This window comes from Loxodonta africana, chromosome 23, assembly GCF_030014295.1.
Source record: "Loxodonta africana isolate mLoxAfr1 chromosome 23, mLoxAfr1.hap2, whole genome shotgun sequence".
Lineage (NCBI taxonomy): Eukaryota > Metazoa > Chordata > Mammalia > Proboscidea > Elephantidae > Loxodonta > Loxodonta africana.
This window is the reverse complement of record NC_087364.1, coordinates 58,454,529-58,469,129: the sequence shown is the minus strand read 5'-3', so window position 1 is coordinate 58,469,129 and position 14,601 is coordinate 58,454,529. Positions and strand designations below refer to the sequence as shown.

General features: G+C 44.6%; 1 protein-coding gene across 1 annotated transcript in view; it reads right to left on the bottom strand.

Moving 5' to 3' along the window:
* CLSTN2 (calsyntenin 2) overlaps positions 1–14,601 on the bottom strand; it is a 433,412-nt gene that overhangs the window by 135,734 nt on the left and 283,077 nt on the right. Inside the window, exons 3-5 of the mRNA XM_064275381.1 lie at positions 10,843–11,038; positions 9,608–9,816; positions 2,056–2,205 (exon numbers count right to left, since the gene is read on the bottom strand). Of these exons, the coding sequence (XP_064131451.1) occupies positions 2,056–2,205; positions 9,608–9,816; positions 10,843–11,038 (555 nt within the window). The remainder of the gene's footprint in view (positions 1–2,055; positions 2,206–9,607; positions 9,817–10,842; positions 11,039–14,601) is intronic.

Below are 14,601 nucleotides of genomic sequence, written 5' to 3'. Positions count from 1 at the left end.
TTAAGGAAGACAGTCTTGAGTGAAGTTAAACTATTGATTGGTTTAAAGAAAACTTCAGGAGATATTTTTGGTTTAAACTTTAAAGATGATCTCAGGGCAATAGACTTGGGGGTTCAACCAGTCTCAATGACTCCAGAAAGTCTGGATTTCATGAAAATTTGAAATTCTGTTTCTCATTTCCCCCCTTTTGATCAGGATTCTTCTATAGAATCTTTGATAAAAACCTTTAGTAATGGTAGCCAGGCATCACCCCGTTCTTCTGGTCTCGTGGCAAAGGAAGCAGTTGTTCATGGAGACAATTAGCCACACATTCCATTTCCTCCTCCTGTTCCTGACTCTCTTCTTCCACTGTTGGTCCAGGTAAATAGAAGCCAATTGTTGTGCCTTGGATGGGAGTGGCAAGTTTTTAAGACCCCAGGCACTATGCACTGAACTAGAAGGTAAAACAGAAGCACTAAACATGATATTAGGCCAATTAACTAGGATGTCCCATGAAACCATGACCCTAAATCTCCAAACCAAGAAAAGAAATCCCATGAGGTATTTGGTCATACATAAGCAGCCTCAGCAGCTGCTCCTTTCTGTCGTTGAAAAAAAAAACATACAACATTTGCCAACTTAACTTTCTACAGGATTACAGATTATTGTCATCTATTACATTAATTAGCTGTGCAACCATTACCCTTGGCTCTTGCTTGATCTTAAACACAAAACGACTCTACTTTTTTTCTTTACCTCTCTTGTGCCTTGCCTGTAGCTCCTCTATTGAACAATTTTTGAATTTTGTTTAAAGGGCAATGACTCTGACTCCTCCAGAGGTGGGTTTAATTACTCTCCCTTCTTTCTAGTTTAAGGGAGATAAAGTTGCTGGAGAGGACCACTTTGAGGGCTACCTTCTGAGGGGGGTGCTCTAGGTGGTTCCTCAGGCACAGGTTTCCTTGCTTTGTACCATGAGGTCCTGCCATTCTGACCATGATGAATTAGACCAGGAAGGGACTCCTGACCAAAAGGCAGCCACTCAAAGCCTGACCAGTGAACTATATGGTGGTCTGGCATTAGTCTGCCCAGTAGAGATGCGTGTGACTAAGACTTAGTGAGACCCTTTCTAGGGGAATTTAAGAATGAAAGATGCAGAAAAAGAGTGAGACAAGGACACACACACACACACACAGAATGAAGGAAGGAAGGAATCCAACAGGAGGCCAGAAGCTGGAAGACACACTAAGAGAAAGCCGTAAGCAGAGGCCACAGGTGGATGACTCCATGAAGTACCATGAGTAAGCAGGACCGTACAGCAGCAGCAACACATGAAACAGAGTAGTCTGGTGGCACAGGGACAACTCTAGCACCCCTGCTTGGCCACCAGAACTGCTGTCACCAACAGAACTGTTGTGAGTCCATAAACCATACACTTCTCTGCAAGATCCATCTATGCAACTGAACTTGCCTTCCTTGTGTCCCTGGTAGCTCAGTAATAAATCATCATCATCTATGGGGAACCTGAGAATGTGCTCTGTCTGCAACCTAGAAGATCAAAACTAACAGAAATATCCACCTCCATCTCAGGCCATTGATTCTCAGAGTCAACACGTATGAAACCCTCTAATAGACAGGCTGGATTCTGGATCTCCCAGCTCAGTGTGCACACCCTCCGTGTGAGGAACTTGACAGTCTCCCCAGGTGCTGAGTGCTGAAGCAAAGCTAGTCTCGATACCTCTAGATAAAGTGAATGGGCTTGCTGGTAATTTCTCCTGAGCACAGTGGGCTAATTACCATTGATCCAAAGATGTCACGGGATTTGAGAAAGGAAGCACTGGATAAACTAAGCCCATTATTTTAGACGAGTTGCCTCGGATGTTGTCAGCTGTGAAATGGGGATAATACCTCGTGTAAGAGTTGTGAGAATAAATAAGCGTCTCTGTCTTGTGGCAGAGTAACTGTACTTTACAATTCCTGTAGTTGTCTTTTGCAATGATTTGAGAACAAAGCTAAGCACCTTCTCTACGCCATTACCAGCCACCTTCATGTGACAGTTCTGATGGAAGCAGCACCCACCTTGCCAGCCAGGCTTGCACACTGGCTTCACGTCCACCTGCACCAGGGTGTCCTGAGCAGCTGGCTTCTGCCCACAGTCGTAGGCGGTCACCAGGATCTCATACTGGTGTTGCTTGTCGTAGCTCAGCTTCTCTGTGTTCCGGATGTTTCCTGAGGACACAGGAATGAGCAGAATCATCTCAGATCAAGTTAACCACAGTACACTTTCTCAAAATCGCTTCTCTACTCCACCAAACTGCATACGAATTAAACGGCCCTTTCTTCCTTATCTCTTTGTAAAAAAAAAAAAGGGGGGGGCAAACAGGAGCATAGCTTCCACTCGTGACCTGCATTCCACCTGTCACCACTGATTAGAGGGACCCTGGCTATGCAACTGTGCTGCTAGGGAACTCTGAACACACAACTGGAATCCAATGGGTTTGTGTTTATGAGTAATGGGTTACTGAAAACATCCTCCCAAAGGGGACTCAGGTGCTGTGTCCCTGATGTAGGCTGCAAGAGCTTATCTGCCATGCAATCTCTGGGAAAAGGACGGAATTCAGAAAATGTCCTGACACATATTTTTTAACCTCTGGGCTTGTCGCCAGGAACGCTCACTGCTGCTTCTCACATGATTTTGCTACCAAATAGGAAGTAAAATCAATAAGAAAATCTGTGACCTCCCTTCTGAAAGTGACACAGAATAACTGATTCCCTGCCCTAGTGGCAAAGACATCTTTCTTCTTCAAGAGAGACTGAACAATTTTTCTGAGCCACTTGTGTGTTTTTGTTCCCGTGGGTTTGCTATTATAATGCAGAAACAAATATCCTTAATTAATGAGCATATTTTTAATTGACTACTTTTGCTGAAATGCAATGTTGGTCCCCAGGAACTAATATAGGTCCAACATGCATTTAATACTTTCTTATTTCTCAATCCCAAGAGATTAAAGTCTTCCTTTGCTGAGAAGAATTTCATTCCTGCTTTCTTTTGATGGAGGAGTTGAGAGCAAATTAGAACTCAAATGCTATTATCATCTTTTCCCAGAAGTGAAATGAGGAAAACAGAAATGAAAAAACAGACAAACCAACCAACAAATAAACGAACACATGTTCTTTGTTGGTTTGTCTTTTTTTTTTTTTATTTCATCAAAATGGAGGGAAAATACCTAATGGGCTTTCTTTCCATTCATGTAAATTGAGACAACATAGACTAAGATTAGGAAAGTCAGGTAATGTTTTAAAAATTAGAAAAGTTGATCCATTGATCATCCAATATTAGTAAACCAGTACTCAATCCTAGTCCTGAGCAGGGGCTATATATGTGAGTAAGTGCTGGGGGTGGGAAGATGGGGAGGTAGAGGCTGGCGGGGGAGGGTTTAGTACAAAGTTGGCCAAGACATTAGGGCAAGAATGAGACTCGTTTATTCTGATACTTAGGTCCCCAGGTGGCACAAACAATTTCTGCTTGACTACTAACCTAGAGGTTGATGGTTTGAACCTACCCAGTGGTACTGCAAAAGAAAGGCCTGGCAATCTGCATTCATAAAGATTACAGCCAAGAATACCCTAAGGAGCAATTCTACTCTGTAACGCATGGGGTTGGGAAAGGGTTTGGTTTTGGTTATTCAGCTATCTGCTTCTGGACTGCTTCTAAAAAATGTGCTGCTTCCACCAATTTGAAGTAGAATTTAGTTTAATATAAAAATAGTTTAATATAGTCAGTGAAAAATCTTTGAAGAAAAACAGGCTTGATGTATTTCTGGTTCTTGTGGCTGGCGTTGAGAATCCCTTTTGTTTATCCCCAAATATCTGTTTCACTCTCCATTCCAGGGCCTGCACAGCTCTGCAACAGCTCAGGATCGGGTTGGTAACATTCCCAGTGGATTCTGTTAACCACTTGTTTGTGGTTCTGGTCATCACAGGGGGAGGAATTCTGGCTGGTGTGAGCACTTTCATGTAACCACAAGAGGTATGTTTCCGCAACATCAGGTTGAATTTTGAACAACAAAGTTTTAACTTGCTCTTTCTTTAAAGTTCCATGGCTCTGGAAAGATAGTCCTCTTCGACGGGGAAGACTCCATGTTTACAATCCGCATGACATTAAGCAGACCAAACACTATTGATTGTGGTAGAAAAATAAACACACCGGCTGAATCCATGGCTCAATTTGTTTGCAGCTCCACTTCCATAACAAGTCTTAATGAAACCGTCTGAGAAAATAATTCACCTTCTCCACCACCATCAACTTCATGAATGTCAGAATGGATTCCAAAGCACAGAATTTGAAGCATTAGGTCATAAATGAGGATATAATATTGGGAGCAACTATTGCAGGGAGGAGGCTCAGATTTGGATAAGACACACATTTAAAGCTTTTTTAAAGCTCAAAGCCACCCATCTGGTTTTTATCCCAATTGCAGTTTTTCTACACTTGAATGATTTCTCCTAGTACCGCCTTCTTAGGAAACTTGAGTTCCATTTAGCCCAGGTGAGCAGCGGTCCCTGGGCTTGTTTCTCCAGGTCTAAATTTGTGAATCTGAGAGGCTAACTCTCAAAGATCAATACCTACCTTGCATGTTGGTGAACACATTTTTTAAAAACTCCCCTACTCAGAGTTGGGAAGGAGGGTGAGGAAGACGAGCAGTCTAAACAGCACCCTTATTTTGGTGGAGCTTAAATAAGAACAACCCCTCAGGAATGGCACCCGGCAATATACAACAGTTGCTTTGAAAATGTTCATATTTTTTATACATGCAATTCCATGTCTAGAAATTGATTCTAGGAAAATGATAAAACTGACAGATATATGTACAAATATGTTTATCTAAGCAGTATTTATTACACTGGAAAACAGGGAAGAAACTGGTGTCCAATGGTAATGGAAGAGCTAAATAGCTCAACTGCTAACCAAATGGTTGGAGGTTCAAGTTCACCCACAGGTGCCTTGGAAGAAAAGCCTGGTGATCTGTTTCTGAAACCAGCCACTGAAAACCCGATGGAGCACAGCTCTACTCTGACACACATGGGATTGTCGACAAGAGTTGACTCAACGGCAACTGGTTTGGTTTTGGTTTTTATATACAGTATGGAATGTTATTTGGCATTAAAAGCTGTGATTATGAAGTGTTTTCAAGAATGGGGAGAATACAAGTAACGAAATGTTACGTAAAAAGGGGAAGATAAGGAATGGCAAGGGTAGGGTGGCCTTAATTTAAAAATACATAGAAAAAATATTGGAAGTATGATAAGATGTCAATAGTGGTTATCTCTGGTGGAATTATGGGTGACTTACTCTCTCCTTCATGCTTTTCTGTGCTTTCCAAATTTCCCACAAAGGGCATGCATTACTTTTATATTCAGACAGAAAAGAAGTATTTTCATTTACTTTAAGTATATGCAGACTTCTCTGAAGCATCAGAGTCCCCTTACTTCTAGGGCAGCCTTCTGACAATGACACAGGCCAGCTGAGACTGCGTGAAAACCAAACAATTGCTCGAAAAGTAGAAAAATCTGACAGGTGGTAATTTGGTATCATTGGGGACCTCTGCTGTCATCCCCTATCATTGTTGAGCGCCTGTTTGTACCAGACAGTCTGGTGAGGGCTTTGCTTGCCCTGGTTCAGATAACAGTCACGTCCACCCGATGACATAATCCCCATTTTACTGATGAGGAACTGCGACATGACTTAAGTAACTTGTCAAAGGTCTCTCTGTCTCATGCTCACATGCTCACATACACACACACACATACGTACACACACAAAGAAGTGGCTATAGATCAAGACACAATTTTGTGTTCATGAACCTAAATACCCTTGCTATGGGATCCTGTCAAATACCATTGAGGAATAGAAGTCTGGTGGAAAGACTCTGGGACCAACAGTCAGGGGACATGATTTCCTGTCCTGACTCTGCCACCAGTGTGACAGGCGGTATTAGGTCAGCTCTTTACGTTTTAGAACTCTGTTTTCTCCATTTGTCAAATGGAAATGAGGATCCACGCTGTGTCTATCTCAGATAGATGGGCCAAGTGCCAGGAGATGGGGCGTGAAAGCCATCTGAAATGGATCCAGGGCTTCTCAAGAGTGAGGTGGTGTCCCCAACTCAGTTACCTGCTACTAATTTCAGCCCAGAAATCCACCAGGGGTAAAGAAACCTCACCTCCCAAACTCCCAGGTAAATATATAAAAATCACAGCATCATTGGTGAAGCATTCCCCATATACAGGGTGCCCTGCAAACATCATACCACAGGCCTCACAACAAGGTAGGGAGTGTCACTGCTGTGTTCTCACAGGGGAAGTATTTAAGAGCAGGGAGGCTGAAGGCCTCCAGTGGGGAGACATTGAGTGTGTAAGTCAATGGCAGGCAGGCTGACTCCACATGCTGTGCTTCTATCCTCCTGCTGTCCTGCCTCCCTTCTTTCCTCCACAGGCAAAGAGCCTGGCAGGTTGCAGGGGCCAGAAACCATCTGCCTCAAGGAATGGGCCCCAAACTCAGCAGTACTTTCCCTGACCTGTATGCTAAGGAAGTTCTGCAAGGAGCCTGAAAGTCCTTGGGAGAAGTGATGGATAAGGGCCAATGGGAAGCTCATTAGAACGGAACTGGTCATGTGTCTGCCCCAGGTCCTGCCTTCATTACTGGGAGAACTGCTCTTGTAAACCTCGCCGCCGGGTACCCATACTTCCCAGGAGTGCCCACTGTCCTCTTCATCTCAGGTTGTAAACCAGAGTCAAAGGCAGAGGCCTGGAGAAGGACCATTCCTCACTTTTAATGAGACAGTAAGGGAGATAAATTGGCATTTGTTAGCAAAATGGCTCATCAAGGTGAGTAATCATTTTCCTGATGGGGGCATTTTACCCTCCGATGAAGGAATTTGCATCTTACCTCTCCTTGGGCAGTGGTTCTTCAGAAGGAGAGCAGGGGGTCAAGTGGAGCCTGGGCCCTCTTCACAGATCCATTCACTGACCTAGCCCTGCTGCTCATCAAGGACTCGTCACTCCCTGAATTCCAAAACTTCTTTGGGGGCAGACCCTATGGTTGATCATAGGGAACAGAAATCCCAAGGAGAAAAGGACAAAGCAGTTGTTTTATGTTTTAGGGAGTGTCATGTGTATGTGTGATTGTGTGGTGGGGGCAGGCAAGTCATTTCACAGGGCCTGTGAGAGAAGCTGTCAGGCAGCAGGTCTGACTGTCTTTACTAATTGAAATTACCCTCTTCTTAGTCCTGAACCAAACTTTGACCGAAATCCAGTATTTCCTTCTTTACTTTCTTGTGCATGGATCTTGCACTCTGCACAGTTAGAATCTAGCAGTGTCCAGGTATATAACATACTTTTCATGTGTTTTAGCATTTTATGATGACCCTCTTTCTGCCTCCTTACTTCTTCCCTGTTTTATGAAAATTAATCCCATCTCCAAAGACAGGTAAGCTACTTGAGGTCAGGAATGAGGTTGTCTCCTGGGCTTCCATCTTCTGTGGAATCTGCTATTGTTGTCAGGATGACAGAAGACTACATCACAGAGTAAGTTCTCCCTGGTCTCAACATCCAGGAGTGCTGGGGTTCTCCTGAAGATTTGCCAGCAGGTGACTGATGGTATTTCCCTTTAGGCATTGGCTTCCTGGAGGCTCAGAGCTAATTTGTTGCCTCATTCTGGTTCATGGAATACTTTGTACATCAACTGCACCCTTGATGTCACCTGGTTTCTATTTTAATTTTTTTCCACTAGATGGTAAGCTCCATGTGGGCAGGGATCACATATATTTTGAGTTTGTAAAAATGGCATGGCTGAAGCATCTGACCTCCTCTAATTTTGTAAGGGGGAAAGAGAATCAAGATCAACAGCCCACGGCTGACTCCTTTGAGGAGGAGGTCAGAGAAGCCTCCTCTCTTCACCATCTTTACTAATTCTGACACCAACCATCCCTCCCACAGCACTCTTTACCTCTCTGCTGAGTCCAAACCTTCATTGCAATGGCCACACAGAACTCACACACCATACTCACAGTTATGGGGTTAAAATTCAGGTTCAGGAATGCACAGGATACAGTTCTTCTATCAGGACAGCCTCTTCTCAGCTGTGCCTGCAGGCATACCTCTCAGCCTCTGCCTTGCTCAGGCAAGTGTTACAAAGCTCTTTGAGCTCAGCCCGTAAGTGCCCTGAGGTATCCCACTCCACCAGCAGGCCTCTACCCGAAAATGCTCAGCTCTATCTCTGTGGGTCAGTAAACCTAGCTCCACGCTACTCCTCCAGCAAGCTTTTTGCCCAAAGGCACTCAGGTTTCTTGCTCTGTGGGCTAGGAAGCCCAACACGCCGTCTCCTGCTGGTCTCTCTGGCCACCATTTCTCTGTCACTGCTTCTTACCATCTTCAATGTTAGAGCTCTTATCTCTTGTTCTCCTCATTCCAGGAGCTTCTCAGCACAGGGATCCCAGGTCCACCACTGGCTCTTCTTTCTTGGTGGTGATGAGATCCTTTCTTCTTGCCTCTGAGATGGCTCATTTTAAGCCAAGTGGGTTGGCAAAACTGACCAATCCCCTCATTAGGATTCTATATACCTTATTAGAATGGTCTCACCCAATCATTTAGTGGGAGTTTCAAAGACTATGGCTAGAAGGGTCATATTGAGTAATTCATTGCACTGCAGAGTTCTACCCTATCTCCTTTCCCAGAGTCTGGCACTTTAATACATCATTGCAGAGTGGATGAATTTCAGGGTCTGCAACTTTTGCATCTTTGTATGACTTAAATCCTATTTGAAAGAAAGCAGGGATAATATCCAGGTACCCTCACATTCCCGCTAATAATTAAACAATACACTTGGCAAATAATTATCATTTGATTATAATCAGTGTTTTGAAAATTATAGTCAAATGGGGCTGACCTGATTGGGTTTCTGGCTGTATTGTTTGCACTACAATGAGATTTTCACTAATGGTGATGGGGAACTATCCAAGTGACTTGACAGGATTGTTTTCAGATCAGTTCAATCTAGGATTGAAGTGTAGTAGGAAGGTTCTTTCATTCATCACTCTCATTAGGGCTAAAATTCTCAAGAGACATTACTGGCAAGAACTCTAAAGATTTCTGAATGGATCCGTGGTTTAGAAAGTGTTTCAAAATCCCCACCTTCTCTGTTAGCACGTCTTTAGCTTGGAGAAGGAAGCAGATTGTTGTGGCGTGGCCTAATGCTACAACTTATCACATAGGAAAGGGACCCGGCGTGGCCGAGTTGATGGCATGGCTCATATCTGGCTGACAACTGGAAAATTGTACCAGAAAAATCAACCCACCCTTGGTACCCAGATGTGTGGTATTGTGATTTCTACAGAACGCATTCACCGAGTAGGCTTCTGAGGTTACCTAGGGTGTCTTAGACCTGGCTGGGCTGCAGCTAATGGGAGGCCATTCCCTGGAATGAAGGGCTGAGATCTGGGTTACAGGGCCCAGATCCAGGATGGCACGGGAGGCATAATTCTCCAAGTACACTCAGAGCTCCCCCTTGGCCTTCAGAGTGGAGGTGGTAGGCTTGTTTCCCTGTGCTATCCTGGGGTGCTCTCAGGGCACTCACCGTTCCTGTCGATGGCAAAAGGCACATCAGTCGTGACGATTTCATAGTTGCAAATCTGGCTATACTGGGGGGAGCAGTCCTCATCGACGGCCTCTACCTGCAGAATGCTGTCGTAGATCTTGCCCTCTGTGACAACGGCTTTGTAGGCTGGCTCTTTGAAGGTAGGAGCAAACTCATTGACATCCTTCACTTGGATATGGACCACAGCCCTGGGACCACACACAGGAAGAGGGAGATGGCATAAAGGAAGGGTCACACCACCTCCCACACTGCCCCAGGCACCAACTCAGGCCTCAGGCCAAGTGAGTAGAGAAACCACTAGCCAGTCACAGATGTGATCTGAGTCTTCTATCAGTTCCTCCCATTGGAAATCCCTTTGTCCTTCCCTTGCTCCTCTGAGATGAATCCACACCAGGAAGCCTCCCCATTCCTTGTCCTTCCCTGTTACCCAGGTTTAGGAAACCCATTTCCTCATGATCTTCTCCTCTTTCCCTTATTCATTCCTTGCTCTATTCATTCAGTCCTCCATTCAGTAAGAATTTAATGGCTTTTAACCAACTCTATAGGACAGAGTAGAACTGTACCATAGGGTTTCCAAAGAGCAGCTGATGGATTTGAAATGGTGACCTTTTGGTCAGTAGTCGAGCTTAAGAATGTCCTTGAACCACAGTGACACCAAGGTTCCTTAATCTGTGTTAGACTCTGAACCCCTTCATGAGGCAGAGAACAGTAATGACCCCAAATGAAAAGTGCTGTGACAGAGAGAAGCACATAGTCCTGCAGAAACCCAAGGGAAGTACCCAACCAGGTCTGCAGGAATGGATCAGCTGAGGGAAGGCTTCCTGGAAGAAGTGTCAACTGAACTAGGTCCTGAAGTTGGAATAGAAGCATCTTTGGCTGCTAACTAAAAGGTTGGAGGTTTGAGTCCACCAAGAGATGCCTCAAAATAAAGTCCTAGTGATCTACTTCTGAAAATCAGCCATTGAAAACCCTGTTCTACTCTGACACACACGGGGTTGCCATGTGTCAGATCAACTTGATGGCAACTAGTTGGTGCGAGTGAAGAGAAGGGTAGAGCACCCAGGTGTAGAAAACAGCCCGGACATATGTCTGCAGGTGCTTGGAACACCATGGTGCAGCCAAAAGTCAAACACCTCTGAAAAACTGCATGTGAATGGAGGCAGGGTGGGCAAAGGGCTGGAGGCAGGCCCTGGGAGCTGAGTTAGGCCACTCACTTGTGCGACTTCTTCCAGGCTGTCTCCCGGGGCCCAGCACCACAGTCGTAGGCCTGGATGATGAACGTGTACTCCTTCTGGAGCTCACAGTCGATGGGGCTCTTGGCACGGAGTCGGCCTTCCCCTGATGTCTTGTTGAGCACCACAGCCTCAAATGGGAGCTCCTGGCCATGGATCTTGAATGCACAGATTTCCCCTGCAAAAAGATAGGAGACCTGAGTAAGTGGGAATCCTAAGAACTTTCAGACTGAAAGGAGTGCTTCCACTGAGCCAGATTTGCAAACATAAAACCTCCGTGCAACTTCCCCACATGCACAGAACTTTCGAACCAGAAGAGGCCCCGAGAGATACAGACCAACATGAACATCCATTTCATGGATGGTGAAATTGAAATGTTTCACGCATGGAAATGTCACTCATCAAGTGTATCCTGGTGGAAAAAAGTTGTGAGTCATTGGGTTGGGGGGGCAGGCTGCCTGTCTCAGTTTATCTCACTTGCCCTCTGCCCAGTCTGAGATTAAGGAACTTGCCCACCATCAAAAGGCCAATGGCTGCAGTGGAGAGAGGTGAACGGCCAACGCTTTCACTATCTTCTGTCCCATGACAACATCCTCACTTCCTGGGGTGTGGTCCCTGAACCAGGAGCATCAGCATCACCTGGGATCATGGCAGGAATGCAGAATCCCAGGCTCCCCCCGCCCACCTCCTAATTCAGAATCTTCATTTTAACAGGACCCCCAGGTGATGTGTTTGCTCATGTAAGTTTGAGCAGCCCTACTCTTATCTCTCCTTTAGTCCTTCTTTAAACATCCAACGTTGCTGAAGTCAGATCCCTCTACCTCCCATCCCTCCTTCTATCCCTCCCCCTACCACTTCCCTGTGGCTTGAAGGGTACCCCTTGAAGTTGTAATTTTCTTCTCTTGAAAGACTGAGTAGGAGTCTACGTGAGTTCCAGAGTCCCTGTGGAGCCTGAAAAGCTAACTTCTTAAAGACCTGGACATGTGGTGAAATTAATGCCTTTCTCCCCCTCAGCTGGGTTCATGTTTATTATAACTCTTTCTCTGCATTAAAATTATAAGGCTATAAGAATATGTCCTTTTTCTCAATCAATTGATATTTACTGAACCATGACTGCAAGTAAGCCTGTACAAAATGCCTTAGGAAGTCCCAAACAGTGGAGACATGCATTCTTCCTATCTCATGGAGCTTCAAGACTCCTTGGGGAGACAATGTGGAGATGCTCAGAAAGATCATGTTTGGCATAAAGGAGTATATGCGGGTCAGTAAAAGCGATATGGGCTCCAAAGATTTCAGCTAGAGGCTTCTGGGGAGTAAAACACAGCGGTTTAGAGCTGAGAGGCCTGGATTCACATTCCAGGTTTGCCATTTATTAACTGATGGCTTTAGTCAAGTTATATCACCCCCATGGGTCTCAATTTTGTCATTTGTAAGATGATCCAGGAGATGGTGGGGGGTGGGCATCTACCCTGAGAGAAGAAGCCTTCCTCAACCCTGTTCTGACATTGTCCCAGGTACATGGCTGGGACTAAGGTGAGGCAAGAAGAGTACCTAGGGTGCAGAATTTAAGGAGGTGCTCACTCTCAGGGTGACCTGGACCCCTCACTTGCTTTACCCTAGTCCAAGCCCTGCCAAGCTGTTCCAAAGGGCTGAAATGGTGAGGAGAGAAGATAGCATTGTTGCATGACTGTGCTATGCCAGACGCTGAGCTTCATACCTCTCCCTGGTGATCTCATTTGACCTTCAAAACAAACCTACAAGGCAGGTGTTTTATACCAATTAAAAAAAAAAATCAGACAAGTTAATTACTTGCTCAAGGTCACACAGAGCTAAAGCTGGGTACAAAACTCATGTATGGCTGGCTCCCAAGTCCATGCCCTTTCCACGCCGCTACAGCCCCCTAACTTCTAAGAGGACCATCCTGGGAATTTCTTCTTATGACATTCTACAATTTCAATTTGAGGCTCACTCAGGAGAGAAATCCCCCATTTTACATATTGGAAGCATGTTCAGATCGCTTACTAACAATGTATTCTAAGATGGTCAATCAATACCAATCTCACCTGTAAGCTTTTGTTTTTTATTATTTCATCGATCCTCAATTTCATTATGAACACTCTGTTTTTACTACATCTCCTCCTGGCCATTTCTCAAATGTAGTCGTAGGGTAATGGACAAGACGGATAGATTGTGGACCAGGTTCTAACAAGAAGGCTGGCTCCCATTAAGCAGCCGATGCTCGGGATCTCTGGCATTTCTATACTGCCATTCTGACAAGGTTAGCTGTGGCCTTCTGGGCAGGAGAGTGGATTTCATCCAATCCCCAAGTTAATTTCTTCTCTGAATTAGCTAGAGTTGAACAGATGAGCTTCTGAAGTGCCTGCCTTGTGATTCTATCCCAAGACCAATGTCGACATGTGGATATTATTATCAATGTATGTGCCCAGATTGGTTCGGGGCATTCTCTCAGGGGTGCTACTGCCATGATTACAAGGCCAATCAGAATCAAGTTAACTGAAAATAGATGAGCGCAATTTTCTGTTGGAAACATCTGATCACAACTACAATCTTTCTCAAGACTCAGGGATCTTTAAGAAGTCAAAAGGAGAGGAAGAAGGGAAAGGAGAAAAAGAGGAGACAGAAGGGGAGGACAAGACAGTGTAAACTTCAGGGCATCATATTTCCCTCAAATTAAATTTTGCTCAATTCAATTCAAAAGAGCCAAAATTTTCTAAGAGGCAACCAAGTGCCAGGCACTGTGCCTGGCCAGAGATACAAATACGCCATTATCCTTACTAACTAGTAGGAAAGACAATCAGGTAAACAAAGGCAGTACCACGCTTGCTTAGTTTTCTAGACTTGTGACAGGATTCAGCATCCTCTGAACAAAAGTTAGAATTCATATTGCCCTCGTTTATCCCACCTCTTCACCTGACACTAGTATTCAGGTTGCAAAACAGAAAGCCATTCATTTATTCATCCATTCATTCATCTAATAAATACTTATTGTTGTTGTGTGTCGTTGAGTCGATTCCAAGTCATAGTGATCCTATAGGACAGAGTAGAACTGCCCCACAGAGTTTCCAAGGAGTAGCTGGTGGATTTGAACTGCTGACTTTTTTTGGTTAGCAGCCGAGCTCTTAACCACTACACCACCAGGGCTCCAGTACGTCTTAGGAACCTATTATGTGCTAGATACTCGTGAAACAATGGTGAGCAAAACCAAACCAGTCCTGGCCTATGTGCTGCTTGCACTCCAGTCGGGGAGGGAAGTAAGCAATCGAATAATTACATACATAAATGAAGAATAGCAATTGTGAGATATGTGGGAGTTCAGCAGGATTTAAACCTCGTACCAGGTAAGGGCACTCCATCTAAACTGAATAAGGGAGGGTCGTGACAGTCCCAAGAGGCCATACTTTCTGTTCAAACTATAACTTACATTGAATGCAGAAAGCAGGCAGCAATGTTTTAAGAAACACCGTCAATCAAGGAACCCTAACACATCCTTTCTTCCTTGTGTTACTTCTCTGTATTGGCCAACCACTTATGCTGAAAAAGATGGCAGGGAAGAAAAGATAAGGCTACTACTCATAGTTCCTTTCCTTTCAGGCCTTCTTACTCATCAGTAAATCAATGCTAGAGAGCGTTGGTGGAATGTGTACATATCAAGAAATGAAATAAAAACAGGTGAGGTAGTTTTGTGCAGTATTTATATTGTTTTGGGAAGAATGAAATATA